Consider the following 17393-nt stretch of genomic DNA (forward strand, 5'->3'; position numbering starts at 1 on the left):
TTCAGATTCTTTGTGTTCAAAAAGACTATCAGGTTTCACCACAATACTTAATACATTCCAACGATAAAACACACAGAGGGTGCTGAGAAGAGTCAAAATGGGCTTTCAAAAGGGTCATAAAAGTCACATCTGTAGACAGCTGTGTAAAAACCTTTGCTACGAATGGAACCAAAAATTATAACTGTACCTTGTAATAACGGAAGTAGTCTCTCTCTTGCAATTTTTTTATTTTGGGGAAGATTTTGAAGGTGTTAAAGTTATCAATGCTATCAATATCACACAAGCAATCATCCAGGACTCCGGTGACCTGTGGGGTGGAAAATATATATACAAACATAAAACTTTAAATATGTGCATTACGATATTCCAACCTTAACAAATCTGTAATATTATATAAAAGAGATAATTTGTTAATTCAAGGTAACTAGTCTTCATTGACTGAGATATAAAACACTAAAGCAATCATTTACTTTTTACTATGGCCAATTAAGATACAATAGAAGGATCAGATACACCTATTCTGAAGAACTAAGCATTGATGTTTAATGGCTAAAGAGAAATATATGAAACATACATAAATTCCAACAATTATTTGGAATGCTAAAGCCATTTCTTCCAAGATTAACCTAGAAGTCACAGACTGTAAGAATATTGCTGTAGTAGCCTTATCTTTCTTTTCCACTGCCATTTATGGAACACTTATATGATAGGCATGGTGATAAGAACATTACATGTTACCTCATTTTTAAAAAAATATTCTATGAAATAGGTCTTATCCTCATTTTACACCTAAGAAAATCAAGGCTGAACACGGTTAAAATAATTTTTCCCAAGTAGCAATGAGACTTAGTCCTAAGTCAATCACACTTAAAAATACATGCTTTATCCACTACTCAAAGTATACATTAATGCAACAGAAACTGATATTTACAAAGGGAGTTCAGAATCCAAAACTTCCATAAAACATTCTTCCGCTAAATTTAAAAATGGGACTCACTGACATCCACGTCTTGGATGAATCTTCAGGGAATCAGGCTGAGTGAAAAAAGCCAACCCCAAAAGGTTACATACTATGTGGTTTCATTTTTACATTTTGGAAATGGAGAACAGGTTATTGGTTGCCAGGTTAAAGACTGGAGGAGGGAAGGAGGTGGAGTGGGGGTGTAGGTTGGAAAGGAGGTCAAGTGTGGTTATAAAAGGGCAAGAGGAAGGATCCCTGTGGTGATCAAATTATTCAGTATCTTGACCATGGTGGTGGATACACAAACCTAAACGTGATAAAAGTGAAAAGAATACATACACACACAAATGAGACAAGGGGGAATCTGAAGACCAGCAGACTGAATCAGTGCCAATGTCCTGGTGATAATACTGCACTGTACGTTTATAAAATGTTACCATTGGGGAAAACTAGATGAAGTGTAGGTGGCATTTCTTTGTATTATTGCTTACAACTGCATGGAACCTACAATTATCTCAATTGAAATTAAAATTTAAAAACAAGAAGGGGACCCAGTCTTTTAAAGGTCATTCACCTGATCCACTGGAGGAATCTATGCAAAGAATGACCAGAACCTGGAAACCAGAACATCCCAGTTGTTTCTTTCTCAGGCTTTGCCCCTAGGGCTGTAAATAAGTCCCCAAACTCTCTACAACATAAAGAGTCAGAGGTACACTCTCTTTAAAGAACAAAGGATCATTAACGAGAATTTTAGCTCTAGAATTCCATATGCTTTACTATCCTAGTTACTAAGATCCTGTCACCAACTCTACTGAAATTCACTCCATTTCTCAAGCTTACTATTTATAAAACCTCAAATTCTAAGTAATAGGGATTGGGGGGGGTAGAAATAAGAACCAAAAGCTTTCTATGTTTTAAAAATATTTTATCCAGGTATTTCTCTTTCGTATAAATTTTTCTTAAATTGTTTATTTTTAGTTAGTAAACCACCACAGTTTATTTTTTAAAGATGTTTTAATTGTGGTAGGGGTTGGGGTAAGGTATACAAAATTGTCACGTACCTACTTCTAACTCTTAAAGACAACTACTAAGACAAAAACCTGTATATCACCAAAATTTTTTAAAAAACACAAATACAGCTTTTTTTTAAGTCCCTTTCTAATTACATTCATCTTCCTCCTCACGGAGGTAGAATATCTTATTTTTGTTCTTTTTCTTTGTAATTTCATCACATGTGATATATATCCTGAAGCAATATACTTAAGAGCTCATTTTTGAACTTTAATATTAATGGAATCTATTGTGGGAATTATGTTGTAATATACTTCTTTTGCTAACATTTTGACATCTACCCAAAATAATGAGTTTTCTAGTAGCTCATTCATTTTCCCTGCTGTAAATGTTACATTACATGAAAATATCATAATGTCTTTGTTCTACTGTTGACCCATAAGGTAGGCAGAATGATGCCCCCCAAAGATATCCATACCCTAATTCCTAAAACCTGTAAATCTGTTATTGTATGCGGTGGAAGGGACTTTGCAGACATGATTAAGTTAAGGATCCTGAGATGGTAAGATTATAGATTATTTAGGTGGACTCAATACTAAGAACCTTGAAAGAGGAAGACAAGAGTGTGAGTCAGAGAGACCTGGAAGATGTTACACCACTGGCTTCTAAGACAGAAGAGGCCACATGCCAGAAGCACCGCAGCCTCTAGAAGCTTGGAAAAGGCAAGGAATGATTCTCCCCTAGAGCCTCCAAAAAAAAAAAAAAAAAAAAAAAAAAAAAAGGCAGCCTTGATTTTATCCCTGTGAAACCCACGTTAAGCCACTAAGTTCGTGGTAATTTGTTAGAGCAGTAACAGGAAACTAATACAAAACATATGCAGGTTGTTTCCAGATTTAGCTAAATAATGCTACACAAAGGTTTGTCATAATCTCGTTACGTATACGTATAAGAGTTTCTCCAGCTTATATGCTTAAAGTGGAATTACTATAGCTTATTTTCAAAATAGGTTACCAATTCACAACTCCATCCAACAGCAGATGGAATTACTGCTGAATTATCTCCTTACCAATATTGGATATTGTTGTAATTTTTGCCAATCTAGTAAGAACGAAAGGGTATCTGATTTTTGTACTAATGAGGTATAATGTTTCATAAGACATTTGCAATTGCTCCTTGTGTGAAATACCTGTTTGTCCTTTCTCATTTTTCTTTTTTTAAAGATTTTTTAAAGTTCATTTATTTTGAGAGAGAGAGAGAGAGAGAGAGAGCTGGGGAAGGGCAGAAAGAGAAGGAGAGAGAGAGAATCCTAAGCAGGCTCCACACTGCCGGCACGAAGCTCAATGCAGGGCTTGAACCCACAAACCATGAGATCATGACCTGAGCCAAAACTGAGAGTCGGACGCTTAACCAACTGAGACACCCGGATGCCCCTTTTTTTCATTTTTTTACTGGGTTGTCTTTTTCATACTGACCTGCAGGAATCAGTACCGCTTTCCCCACTCAATTACATTCTTCTGGAACTCCAATCACACAAATTAGACCATGTCTCATAAGCTCTCTTTAAAATTTACTATCCCATTATTTTTCTGGGCTTCATTCTGAATTTGCATTTATTTCCCCTTCATTTATTCATTCATTCATTCAACCTATTTGAGGACCTACCTAGCATGAGCCTTGCACTGTTCTAAGTGCTGAGGATGCAGAAGTAGAAGGGGGGAAAAAAAAAAGGCAAAAATCTCTGCCCTCCAGGGACTTCCAGATGGTAATAAAGGGACAGGAAAACTAGGGAATGGAGACCATCAGTGCAGAACTGAGCTCCTACTATTTTAGAAAGTATAATTTAAAAAGGTCTCAGTGAAATTTTGGCAAATTTTGGTAACACTTCAAGGGGGAAAAGGAACAAGCCGGCGCCATGTGGGGGTGTGCTACGTGGGGGCGTGGGGGCACGCATGCCAGGCACTGGGAATACAAAGCTCAATGCCCTGAGGCAGTATGCTCACCTGAAGTTCCTGAGGAAATAGGACAAGGACTATGTCGGATGTAAAAAGGAGAAATAGGAGACCATTTTAAGACGCTGGTCTTTACTGGAACCTGGTATTTTCTCACACCAACCAATTCTCCCACTCTCCAACGCGAACTGGGCACCCAATTCAGTTCTGATGCTATCTGGAGTTAGAGCAGACCTCACAGATTAGGGGTTCAGTCACACACCACGATCCCCACTTTGGGTATCACTGCCAAGCTCCAGGCCACCTGTATGTCTGACTGACCGGCTATGAACTGGGGGTTCCAATGACTCTCAAGTTCAGTAATTTGCAATGGCATATAGAACCAGAGAAACACTTACCTTATATCTACTGGTTTATTGTTAAGATACAACTCAGGAAGCACCAAATGGAATAGGTGCAGAGGGAAAGCTACTGGGAGTGCAAGTTCAGGGCTTCCATGCCTCTGAGCCCCTTCCCAGAAAGTCTATGTTTCCCCCACCTGGAAGCTCATCCATCTTGTTTTAAGAGCTTTTATATTTTTCAAATTTTTTTTTATGTTTATTTTTGAGAGAGAGTGCTAGCAGGAGAGGGGCAGAGAGAGAGGGAGGCAGATTCTGAAGCAGGCTCTAGGCTCTGAGCTGTCAGCACAGAGCCCGACTCAGGGCTCAAACTCAGGAACTGTGAGATCATGACCTGAGCGGAGTCAGACGCTCACCCGAATGAGCCACCCAGACACCCCAAGAGCTTTTACGGAGCTCTGTCTCCAGCATCCCTCTCCCCGTCCCAGTGGTCATGGGTGGGGCTAAAATTCCAACCCTCTAATCACTTGGTGTGTCTGATGATCATTACCACCCTGAGGTGATCTAGGGGTTCCCGTTAGCATAAATAGGTGTGATTAAAAGGGGCTCATTATAAATAACAAAAGGCATTCCGATTATTCTGGAAATTCCAAGGTTTTTCTTTTTTTAGTATTTATTTTTGAGAGAGAAGAGAACAGAGCAGGGGAGGAACAGAGAGAGAGAGAGGCAGAGAGAGAATGCCAAGCAGGCTCCACACTGTCAGCACTGAGCCCAAAGAGGGGCTCCATCCCACTAACCGTGAGATCATGACCTGAGCCAAGATCAAAAGTGGGACGCTTAACCAAAGGAGCCACTCAGGTGCCCCGCCTATCCAGATCTAAAGCTGAGAATCCTGTTCTGGAGATTTTGACAATCAGTTATATAGGTGGTATTTAAAGATGAGAAACCAAATGAGAGAACCAAGATAGAGAGGGGAAAGAGTACACGATCTGAGACCTGAGGCTGAAATAACTAGCGGTCAGTAGTAGCAGAGGAGAAATAAGCAAAGGATACTAGTACAGCTAGCCTAAAAGAAAGGAAGAAAATCAGAAAAGTACAGTATCCTGAAAGCCCAAAGAAATATGGTATTTTCAAGGAGAGTAAGCCATGAGCTGTGGGGGAAAAAATGCTGTCTATAGGTAAAGCTAAGGTTTAAAAACTATTGGCTTTAGTGACAAGACAGACATTAATGACCTTGACAAGAACAGTTTCGGAGAGGTAGGGGCAAAAGTCTGACTGGAATAGGCTGGCGAGAGGACCAGAATAGGACGAATAAAGATAATTCCTTTGAGGAGTTTTTCCATAAAGGGGAACAGAAAAATGGAGCAGAGCCAGAAAAGATGGGTGGGTCAAGACAGAACTTTAAAACAGAATTAACAGTATGTTTTAGGATGACAGTAACAATCCATCAGACAAGGAAAAATTAATGATCCAGGAGAGAAAAAAGATTTGCTCAAAACACGATCTTGAAAGAAGGAACTGGGACCTAATATATGAGAGGGATTGGCTTTTGATAAGAGTTCACAGTTCATCTATGGTAATCCATTGGAAGGCAAAATGTGAGGGTACAGAGACAAATGGGTGAGTAAATATGGATTACATTGTTAGTGTGAAGTATGAAACGAAGAAAAGGAAAAGTGGGGCGCCTGGGTGGCTCAGTGGGTCAAGCACCCAACTTCAGCTCAGGTCATGATCTTGGGGTCTGTGAGTTCAAGCCCTGCATCTGGCTCTGTGCCGACAGCTCAGAGCCTGGAGCCTGCTTCGGATTCTGTGTCTCTCTCTGTCTCTGTCTCTCAAAAATAAATAAACATTAAAAAAAAAAAAAAAAAAAAAAGGAAAAGTATCGGAGGATTAGAAAAAGACATAAAATGGTTGCCTGATTCAGGAATCATTTCTTCTGCTGGATATAATCAGCTATTTAATCCATCCATGGAGTTTTTAATTTCATCTCTAGAAATCCTATCACACTGTTTTAATCTTTTTGATCATTCTTTAAAATCTCTTGTTCCCTTTTCACAGTTTCAGGTCAGTGTCCCTATCTTTGCCCCCCACCCCTTTGTATTTAAATTCACTATGTCTCATGTGTTTAAATTATGTCTGATATTTTCAGAATCCAAGGTTATCACAGGTCTTTTTCTATAGGCTATATTTCTATTATCTCATTCACGGTGCCTTGTGTTTTGTGATTTTTGACTATTAGCTGCTTGTTCTCCTTGGCACGGGCTCTTGAAGACTTCTTTAGGGTTTGGGTTGAAAATAAATTCCTCCAGAGGGGATGGACATTTGCTTTTACCAGTAAGCTGGGGGCATACCAACCTGGGTCTGCTATAAATCAAATTTTCCACTTGAAGCTTTTCCCAGCATAGGTGGCATGAATTTGGCCTACAAACCTTTATAGGAACAAGTTCATGGTTACAAATTCTCGAGGGAGTTTCCCACCCTCCCCTTCCCTGGCAAGTTTCTTACTCTCCCCTTATTCCTGGTAGGATTCATTTCTCATGTTGAGGCCGTAGCTCTTTGGAGTTCAAGCTTTATGACGGGGTCTTCTTTTAGTTTCCTCTCTTTGGGCACACAACCCTTATTTCTTGTCCATTCCACACCAAGGAGCAATTAAAGCAGAAACTCAGGGTCTTCAGGGTTTGGGGGAAATCCTCAGGGTCATGGACTGGAACAGCACTGTTTGAGTCTCAAGATCTGACTTTCCACTGGGGGCTGGGGGCAGGGGAGCTCTATGTATTCTTTGATTTCATGCCACCTCAGAAATGCATTTAGAAAGATTTAAAAATACATCTGACTAAAATTACTTCTTTACAGGAAGATTAACTTGTCATTTCATTTGTATGCACTAGGTCTTTAGTTTCTAGTGCTTTCCAGACTACAAAGCCCATTCGCATTTAATTTATAAGAAAACGGAGTAGGAGATATACAAATGCCTATCATTTTAAGTGTTCAAAAATAACTTTATGCTTTCACTGCAAGGAGACATAGTCGATATAGTCCTGTCCTTAAATGATTTCTTTTAAATGGAGGTGTTTTTTTCTTTTTTTATTTAAAAAAATTTTTTTTTAACGTTTTTATTTATTTTTGAGACAGAGAGAGATAGAGCATGAACGGGGGAGAGTCAGAGAGAGAGGGAGACACAGAATCTGAAACAGGCTCCAGGCTCCGAGCCGTCAGCACAGAGCCTGACGCGGGGCTCGAACCCACCAACTGTGAGATCGTGACCTGAGTTGAAGTCGGACGCTTAGCCAACTGAGCCACCCAGGTGCCCCAGGTGTTTTCTTTTTTAAATCGAATTCTTCCCTTTATGCTTTATTGGGCTTCCTTCCCCCTCCCCCCCCCAACAAAAAAGAACTATCTTAGTTGCACTTTTTTAATTTTCCTGGGTCTCCCTCAGATTTCTATACCCCAAAGAAGCAGGCATACAGAGATGTACTGCACAGAAGAAAACGGGGCCTACGAGGGGTCCAGTTCAACCTTGTTCACTTAACAAGTGTGGTATTAGTCATGTAAGCTTTTTGAACTTCAGTTACCTCAATAGCCCCACTTCTGAGAAGTATCCAATAAAACGAGATAATGTATATTTAAACGTGTTAGAGATTAAAGTACTATCTAAAATGTGCTCCAACTTCTATATTAGAAAGTACCACTGGAAACAAAAACCAAACGTATCCACTTTTGAGGACTGTTTGGAACAATGCTACTTTGAATATGCACAAACCTTTAATTTTTAAACTACAGGTATTCATTTGGACATGATGAAATTACATATATTCATTTAAATACAATAAAATTAAAAATTTACCTTAATAAATTGCATGTGTAACGTGCAATTATAAAACATTAACACATGTAACTAGCAGATAAAGATGACTAAAACGAAGCTTCTAGATTGATGGCAACGTATACAATATAAGGCATAAAAAGGAAAAATGACAAGAGTCCCATTTTAGAAAAATATCTAAATGTACATGCCACTCAAAAACAATCACCCAACCAGTGATTAGAAAATAATTTTGCTAAAGGTAATTTGGGAAATTTACTTTTTATTAATATAGTAGATACTCCCACCCAGATTTCCGCTACTTCAGGGTTTTCTAGGTGGGGTTCAAAAGGTAGCTCAAAGGATAATTGCATTACAGCTACTTACACGGCTCATTTAAAATTACTGATCCCTGGGGCACATCCGGATCCACTAAATCAGAACATGCGGCCAGAGAATCTGCATTTTAACACGCTCACCAATACCAAAACCAAGTCTGCCCCCTTTTATTTTTAGCACATCATTCATTTGAAAAAATACCCAAACGCGAACAAAACAGACTATTCAGGCATTCTGGGACTTAGCGCAGGACACCCTAACGCCCTGAAAACAGCGTGCGAACAGTCAGAAAAACATGTTTACACGGCTCCACTCACAGCTTCGGTTTTTCTCGGCAGTGAGTATTAATTGCCTACAATGACATCTCCCCTCATTATCGAGCCACCTGAGACACGGTTCCTTCCCCTCTCTCTCTTAGCAGTTTTGCCACTTTGCAGCAGGTGCAGACAAGGCGCGGCTGCACCTGGCAGTCTATTCAAAATCTTCTGTAGAAAAGCAGTCAGCGCCGCTCTCCAGGCATAAGGCTGTGGTCAGCTAACCTTCCCACGTCCGCCGTGTTGACAACACGTCTGTAGTAACACTGTTTCACAAAGGCAGCCCCTCAACTCTAGCTCACCCTCCTGCCATCACCTCGCTGCTCACAGACCTACAAAGGCCAGCTCCCCCCCCCCCCCCACGTCTCTTGCTTGGGCTCATCTGGAGGTGCCACAAGTTGGGTGGAAATACAGCAGTCCCAAGGAAAGATGCCAGAGCGAGGGTAGCAGCCGAGGGGCTTAGAGAGCCCCAGAAGTTCAAGCAAGTTAGTGAGTCCCGTCCCCTCCCTATCCACCCCACTTCTGCGGGGCGCGGGGTCCACCTCCCCTCCCTCCTGGGAGGGACGGGAGGGCTTCACCGTTTCTACGCGTGTTGTCTCCCCCAAACCGCTGATGACGTTTTCATTCCCGTCTCCTCTCCCGCCACACTCCCAGCCGCTTAAAAACATCAGAAAAGGAAAACGAAAACACCTCAGGGGACCGTCACCATCTTCCTCTTTTTGCTGCCATCACCCCGCGAGCGTCGCCATCCCCCGCACACGGCACGCGGCTCGCGGACGTTTCCTGGACGTGACGGTTCGGTTCCAGACCCCGGCCCCTTTCCGCTCGCCAGAAATCCCCCTCGGGGTCCGGCGCCGGCCCTCTCCCGGAGCCCCAGCCCCGGCCCGTTCGCCACCGCCGCGGGCGTTCGGCCGGCGTCCCCGCCCCGCCATCACTCGGGCTCACCTGGGCCTCGACGACGCTCGGGAGGAAGCTCAGGGTGACCAGCAGCTGCACTGCGGCCGCCGCCCCCTGCCCGGCGCCGGCCCGCCGGGGCCCCGGGCTCATGCTGACCTCTCCCCCCACCGCGGCCGGCCGGGCCCCTCGGGGCCGGGGAACGGCGGGCGGCCCGGGCGACGACCCAAGGGGACGGCTCCCGGCGGCTAAGAGGCTCCAGGGTCAGAGGTCTGCACGCCCGTCCCGAGGAGGGGGCCGCTCTCCCCAGCTCCCGGCAGCTGCGAGTGAGGCTGAAGAGCCGAGCGCCCCCACTTCATCCCCTAGGCGGCCCCGCCCCCGGCTTCCCCTTCGCCCCGGCCACGCCCCCCTCCGAGCGCGGGGCCTTGTGGGAGTTGTGGTCTCGCGCGGCCGCGAGGGGGCCTCCTGCCGGAAGGCGGGGCAGGGGGCCGCGAGAACCCGGGAACTACAACTGCGGAGGCCGCTCCGCCTCCCCGGGGCCTTGGGCTCCACGGCGGCCAATGAGGCAGGACCACGAGGGCCTCCAAAACAAGAGGAGGTGGCGCGGGGAGCGCTCCTCCCGGCCCGCCGCGGTCTCCGCTCCCCCTTCCCCGGGCGGTTGCTCCTGGAAACCGGGGAGAGAGGGGGCCGCCCCGCCCCGCCCCGTACGGTTGCTTCCTAACATCGCACAGCCGCCAGGCTTCGGGATCCGCCCGCTACCTACGCAAATGAGGAACCAGTGGTGCAGGATCTTCGACTTTCGAGCCGAAGCGTTTTCTTGGTTCATTCAGTGTTCTGTGGCTTCACATCTACTGCAAGTGCCTTATAAGAATCAACCACCTCCACCTGCTACTTGGAGAGGTGACTTCGGCTCCTCTTTTATTTTATACGCCCCGGACGTGGATGTCCTCTCTTCACCGGCCCACTCCCTCTCCTCTGATGAGAGAAACACAATGCACGTTGGAGAATGGAAACAAACCCAATCGTTTATAATGATGTATTGGAACGGGGCTATACGCATAGAAGAACTGGAAGTGATACAGAGCGGGTTCATTTCCCGCCTCTAAAACATCCTAGTTTGTTATGTGTCTTTAGACAAGTTACTTAACCTCTGTGAGCCTCAATTTGTTCATCTGTAAGTGAAGACAATAATACCCACCTCAGACATTGTTCTAGGATTACGTAAGATTACATAGATAACATACATAAAGGGCTTAGTAGGGTGCCTAGCACAAAGAAGTGTTCAATAAATGATAGCTGCTACTCGTTTTATTAATAGCCTTGATTTCTAGAGAATTAGTAATACATCACCATACATTTATGTAGTGTTATTACTTTCCCACCACTTCGATAACAAATTAGCATAAATTTAGTGACCTAAGCTTCCGAAGATCGGAACCCCAAATTATATCAGCCAGGCTGCATTTCTTCTAAAGGCTTTAGGGGGCAATATGTTTCCTCGCCCATTCCAGCCTCTAAAAGCCACCTGCATTCCTCGGGTCATGACTGTACCCCACATTATCACATTTCACTCCCTCCTCTTCCATTGTCACATGCCTTCTCTTGCTGACCCTAACTCTTCTGCCTCCCTCTGATAAAGACCCCTGTGATTACGTGGGGCCCACCCAGATAATCCAGGGTAATCTCTCCATCTCAATTTTTTTTTTTTTGAGAGCTTGTTTATTGGGCAGGTGGATGGGTGGGTGCCAGCCCTTAAAATTCTTAATCACTTCTTCAAAGTCCTTTTTGGCCTATAAGGTAATACACTCACAGCTTTGGGGATTAGGGTGTGTACACGTCTTTGGGGGCATTAATCAGTCAACACAGTGTGTTATACCTTTCTGAGCATTTTCATAATTTGTGGAGCCTAGTGCAAAATGAAAATGCAGGGTCCTGGCTCAAAACATGGTAAGAATTTCAAGACAGTGATATTAGGTCATTAAACCAAGTGCAGGGTCCTTCTTTTAAAAAAAAATATAATGTTTATTTTTGAGAGAGACAAAGAGCCAACGGGGGAGGGGCAGAGAGCGAGATACAGAATCTGAAGCAATTATTATTAATTGTTATTAATCATATTGTGATAATTAATAATAATAATTAATTATATCAATGTTGATGTTATTAATATTAATTATTGATATTATTATTAATATAATTAATAATCATTGTTCTGTGTGCTGCAGGTTTTCAATGAGTAGTGTCATAATGGGCTTAAGTCAAGATGAATGGTTCATTTGATTGTTGTTGTTTAAGTAGGCCCCACATCCAGCGTGGACCCCAACGCCCTAATGTGGGGTTTGGACCCACGACCCTGATATCAAGACCTGAGCTGAGACCAAGAGTCGGACGCTTAACCGACTGAGTCACTTAGGCGCCCCAAGTCAAGATTAGTCTTATTCAGAATATTGGTATTTGAAATGTAGTCACATTGACAACATGCACAAAACCAAATTTCTATTCATCGCAGATTTTTTCCATCTTGCTCTCAGATACAAATGATTCCCCGTCCCTCTTATCTCTTTGTTTTCTCTCCCCTCCTCTCCACTCCATACCTCTCTCCTCTCTGAGAGGATGGCCTAATTATGTCATCCCCAAAGTCTAGAGTGGGTCATCCAGCTTCCTATCGCAGTTCCTACCCATGACATTCATTTAACTCTAACAGTCTGCCCGCTCTGTATTAGGGTTAGCTTTTCCAGTGTATATGCATATTATAGGTGTCTAGAGTGTGAAGTTTCAGAGGACTCTGTCTTTTTATACTGTATTCTCTTTAGGGGCTATGTCAGTTCGCGTGAACAGTAGTTGATACACATTTGTTATTTGGTTGATATTACTTACGATCTCAATTTATCTTAGAAGACATCTGTCTCAGAACCAATCCTGGATGGGTGCCCCTAAACGTTTCCTGTGGACAGCTGGGAAGTAGCTTCATTGGACAGGAATATTCCTGGAGAAGCCAGGAAGATGAAACGGGCAGCCTTTCATTAAGGCAAGGGATTACACGTGCTCAAACAGAGGTGTATTTGGGCACTATCGAAAAGACTGAGGAGAGTAATGGACTTGTCAGAGGATTGGTTGAGACCAATTACTGGAAATCCGTTACTTCAAGCATTTTGGTTTTTCCTCAAGCATTATTTGAAATGTCTTTACTCGTGGTGGTTGAAGCAATGGCTTGAGACCGGTCTTGAACAGATTACTGTAACACTTAAGAGACTTTGTGAGTTAGCAACGCTGCACTGTCTTCAGGCTTCCAAGATACCATCAAATGTATTGTGTTTCTTTGATGATTTTTTGGCTGGGTTAACTTGTGACTTCTAATGAAGGAAATCGTTGATGAATGGTTCTAAATAAAAGCCAAGGTAATGGGGTGGAAATTTAATAACATCAATAATTTTCACTTCTGATGGCAAGCTGAATTGTGGTTAACAAACCTGCTGAGTAGTAGCAGTCTGTTGTGTTTAAACAAGTGTATTTGTACGGGTGTATTAACAAGCTGCCACGGCTATTTTGTTTTGAAAGTAGATTTCCACCTGCGACTTAGTTATAAAGGGAATTTTTGGGTGATGATAGGATTTCTCAATTTTACTGAGGGAATTTCTTCCCCTTTTCTTCTGACAAGTAATAGGGATTAAAAGTAATTAAAATGAAAGACCTTGGCCAGCCTGTGGCCTGTTATTAGTTACCTACCTAAAGCATTCACTGTTTTTCTTTAATATTTACTCAGCTGTGACACTCTCAAGCATTTTCACTTAACAGCATTAAAGCTGATAAACTGGAGTAAGTTGGAATTATTTCCACTTCTAAAGGAGTTTGCACGGAGATATATGCAGTTTGGATAAAACCTTCTTTTATGTAACAAACACATGGCATTATGCTAAAAGTTAATATGTAATGCAATCAGAGGGGAAATCTCCTAAATGTAAATAATTGAGAAAACCAGAATCAGGATTCTGCCAATTTCACTCTCCCACCTAATTTCTATGATGGAAAAGACTGCACATAATCACAAAGTCCTATGTAACCGGCCTGCACATTGGGACTGTGTGATTTTATTCCAGCTGCTACTCCGGTCCACTCCACATAGGGTCTAGGGCACGTCACAGAAGGGCTAACACTGAGCATGTTCTTATGATGTGAAAATGAACATTACAGGAAGTAGAGGGGGACAAGGTCATGGAAATGGTGATGGCAGGGAGGGAAAAGCAGAGAAGGTCATAGGTGGTCATAAGTAGCTGCTGGAAGTGTGTTTCTACATTGGCACTGACTGAGCTCTTCCTTCCTGTCAGTCAGTTCCCCCCAGCCACTGGAACCTCAAGAAGTTTCATTTTTCCAAATTCGGTTGCTTTTTCCTTAGTTCAATCAAGTAGGTATATCGAGTCCAGCCAGTTGCTTCATCCTGGCTTTGTGCTGCTGCTTCTTTTCCAAGGATCACATTCACACTTCCTCCCCCACCACTGCCCTGCCAGCCCCTCTTCTCCATCCCCGACCCCTAGCAGAATCTGGTTCTTATCGTGTAGGATCCTAACCTCCTGTGCATCATTCTCTCTCATTTGCCAACATCTTGATTCAGATTTGGATTCCATTTGGCCTTAACAGAATCACATACTTGCTGGTTTCCATTTTGTATTATTCCCCTTTGTTCCATCTGGGGGCTTTTGATCATCCCTCATAGATACACAGTCTCCAAGGATGATCTTCTACTTGAGCAGAATGGCCATCTTGCATTCACAATGTTACACACAAACTCTGTGCTCTTTTCTAAAACACAAAAAAAGAGGAGCATGGCATATACTATGCAAGGCACCATAAGTACCTCTTACCTGATACCTCTTAGGGTTGGAATCCCAGCGGGGTTCTCATTGTTTGCAACTGTCCACAGTCACCCACAGAAACAGGTTGAGCCACCAACCTAAATTTCTTTGTTAGGACTCTCCTCGTCCCCCCAAGAATGAAATGGGTCATTTACGCTTCTCCTTTCTTTCATGATCCCAGGGATTCACTCTCTATTCTGCTATCTAATAAAATCAACTACAATTTCCTACAAAATACTACCAATTTTTACCATGCTGCAATTGTCACTGGATGGTAAAACAATCAGAAAACCCAGAGAAAATGTTCAGTTATTTTAAAGATAACTTTGCAATTACTCGAGAGAATCTTTCCCCCAGTTTTCAGGTTCTTTTTTTAAAATGTCTTGAAATCTCACGCTCCTGGTCTGTGTTGCTTTTTTCAGACTTCCCTGAATTTATCATACGACTAAATTAGAGTGATTCTTCACTATACAAAATAATTTATCAAAGAAGTCCCCTTAGCAAGTTGCCATGTATAAAAATTTACTGATTTATCAAGAATTGCTCTAAGGTTTTTTTTAATATTTATATGTATATATTTTTTTGCATTTTTATTTTATTTTAATTTTTTTTAAATTTACATCCAAATTAGTTAGCATATAGTGCAACAATGATTTCAGGAGTAGATGCCTTAATGCCCCTTACCCATTTAGCCCATCCCCCTTCCCACAACCTCTCCAGTAACCCTCAGTTTGTTCTCCACATTTATGAGTCTCCTCTGTTTTGTCCCCCTCCCTGTTTTTATATTATTTTTGCCTCCCTTCCCTTATGTTCATCTGTTTTGTCTCTTAAAGTCCTCATATGAGTGAAGTCATATGATAGTTGTCTTTCTCTGACTAATTTCACTTAGCATAATACCCTCCAGTTCCATCCACATAGTTGCAAATGGCAAGATTTCATTCTTTTTGATTGCCGAGTAATATTCCATTGTATATATATACCACATCTTCTTTATCATTTGAGCTCTTTCCATACTTTGGCTATTGTTGATAGCGCTGCTATAAACAAGGGGGTGCATGTGTCCCTTCTAAACAGCACACGTGTATCCCGTGGATAAATGCCTAGTAGTGCAATTGCTGGGTCATAGGGTAGTTCTATTTTTAGTTTTTTGAGGAACCTCCATACTGTTTTCCAGAGTGGCTGCACCAGCTTGCATTCCCAAGGTTTTGTGTTGTTTTTTTTTTTATTAAGTATATATATTTGGTGAGGAGGGGTAGAGAGAAGGGGGGAGAGAGAATCTCACACAGTCTCCGTGCTTAGCGTGGAGCCTGACGTGGGACTTGATCTCACCATTCGGAGATCATGACCTGAGCCAAAATCAAGAGTTGGATGCTTAACTGACTGAGCCACCTACATGCCCCCAAAATGGCTCTAAGATTTTTTTTTTTCAACGTTTATTTATTTTTGGGACAGAGAGAGACAGAGCATGAATGGGGGAGGGGCAGAGAGAGCGGGAGACACAGAATCGGAAACAGGCTCCAGGCTCTGAGCCATCAGCCCAGAGCCCGACGCGGGGCTCGAACTCACGGACTGCGAGATCGTGACCTGGCTGAAGTCGGACGCTCAACCGACTGCGCCACCCAGGCGCCCCTCTAAGATTTTTAATAACAAAAGAATACTTTGGAAATTAGAAGTCCTGCTTATTGAAAACCGTATGTTTGTATCTGAAAACTTTGTGAAATTACTTTTTAATAGGGCAGTTTTAGGTTCACAGCAAAACTGAGCTGAAAATACAGTTCCCATACACCCTTCCCACCAACCTGCACAGCCTTCCCTACTATCAACATCCCCCGCCCCCCTCAGAATGGTACATTTGTTACAATCAATGAACCAATATTGACACATCATTATCACCCAAAGCCCATAGTTTATATTAGGGTTCATTTTTTTGTGTTAGTCATTCCATGAATTTTGACAAATGTGTAATGACATGTGTCCACCTTTGTGGTATCCCGTGGAATAGTTTCACTGCCTTAAAAAATCCCCTGTCCCACCTATTCATTCTCTCTCCCCAGTGAAATTATTTTTTAATAAGCTTTCCTGCCCTGAAGTTCATGTCACAAATGGCAAAGTCTGTATCAGTTGGAATTAATTCTAACGATGTAGAATAAAGCGAAACGAGCCCCAAATTCATTAACCCGAAATGGTGTCTCTTCACTCTGCGTGATGTGATTTCAAGAGAAAAAAAAAAAGGATGCATAGTGGTGTCCAGGTATCTTACAAAGCATTAATGATTATCATCTCAATCTCCTGGCCAAAATTATGCATCGGGAGGGTGGGATTTTCAAGGTAGCAATACAGATTTCTTGCGCTAAATCAGAGACAAGAGATGTGTCTGTGACACTGTCAAGGTTACGAAAGAAAATGAAGGTAGACATAAGACCTGCCTCGGTAGCTTTGGGATAGATAGCGCCCTGTAGCTCAGACTTCCCACCTGTGAAGTGACTGGTGCTTCAGACCAGAATTAGCTGGGGTTCTCAGCATCTCAGCCCGCTGCACAAGGTATTTATACCATCTGTATGTCCCATTTTGTATCTATGTAAAAAGGTTTAATTCTGATTTATATATTTTTTTGCATAACAAATGGAAAATCTCTTGACTTTCCTGAAAAGTAATTTTAAATAAAAGCTACGAATGTGTTTTTTGTTTGCTAATTTCTATGATGTAGAGGAGTAAAGTAGTCACTTCCCTGGACACTGGACAACCTCTCAGCAGGGGTGTTGTAAGGGAGTTTGAGCGTCAAATGAATTGGGCCAGAAAACTTTTGAGACTTTTTCAATCCTGACTTCCGGTGATTCCACCTAAAAAACAGAACTGTACCAAACCTTTTTTTAAAAACCAATGGACAAGCAAAAAGCCTTCTTCTAGCATCTTTTAAATATTTTAGCATTCTCCCTTC

General features: G+C 42.5%; 1 protein-coding gene across 4 annotated transcripts in view; it reads right to left on the reverse strand.

The window, feature by feature from the left end:
• ERO1B (endoplasmic reticulum oxidoreductase 1 beta) overlaps positions 1-9965 on the reverse strand; it is an 83426-nt gene extending 73461 nt beyond the window's left edge. For 2 of the 4 annotated variants that reach the window (XM_030334297.1, XM_030334296.1), the window contains exons 1-2: positions 9660-9962; positions 188-307 (exon numbers count right to left, since the gene is read on the reverse strand). In XM_030334297.1, the coding sequence (XP_030190157.1) occupies positions 188-307; positions 9660-9761 (222 nt within the window). In that variant the 5' untranslated portion in view covers positions 9762-9962. Of the gene's footprint in view, positions 1-187; positions 308-9659 lie in introns of all 4 variants that reach the window. The other 2 variants (XM_030334298.1, XM_030334299.1) reach the window with 2 other exon arrangements.
• Positions 9966-17393: the final 7428 nt, after the last annotated feature.

The sequence above is a fragment of the Lynx canadensis genome, chromosome D2 (assembly GCF_007474595.2).
Source record: "Lynx canadensis isolate LIC74 chromosome D2, mLynCan4.pri.v2, whole genome shotgun sequence".
NCBI lineage: Eukaryota > Metazoa > Chordata > Mammalia > Carnivora > Felidae > Lynx > Lynx canadensis.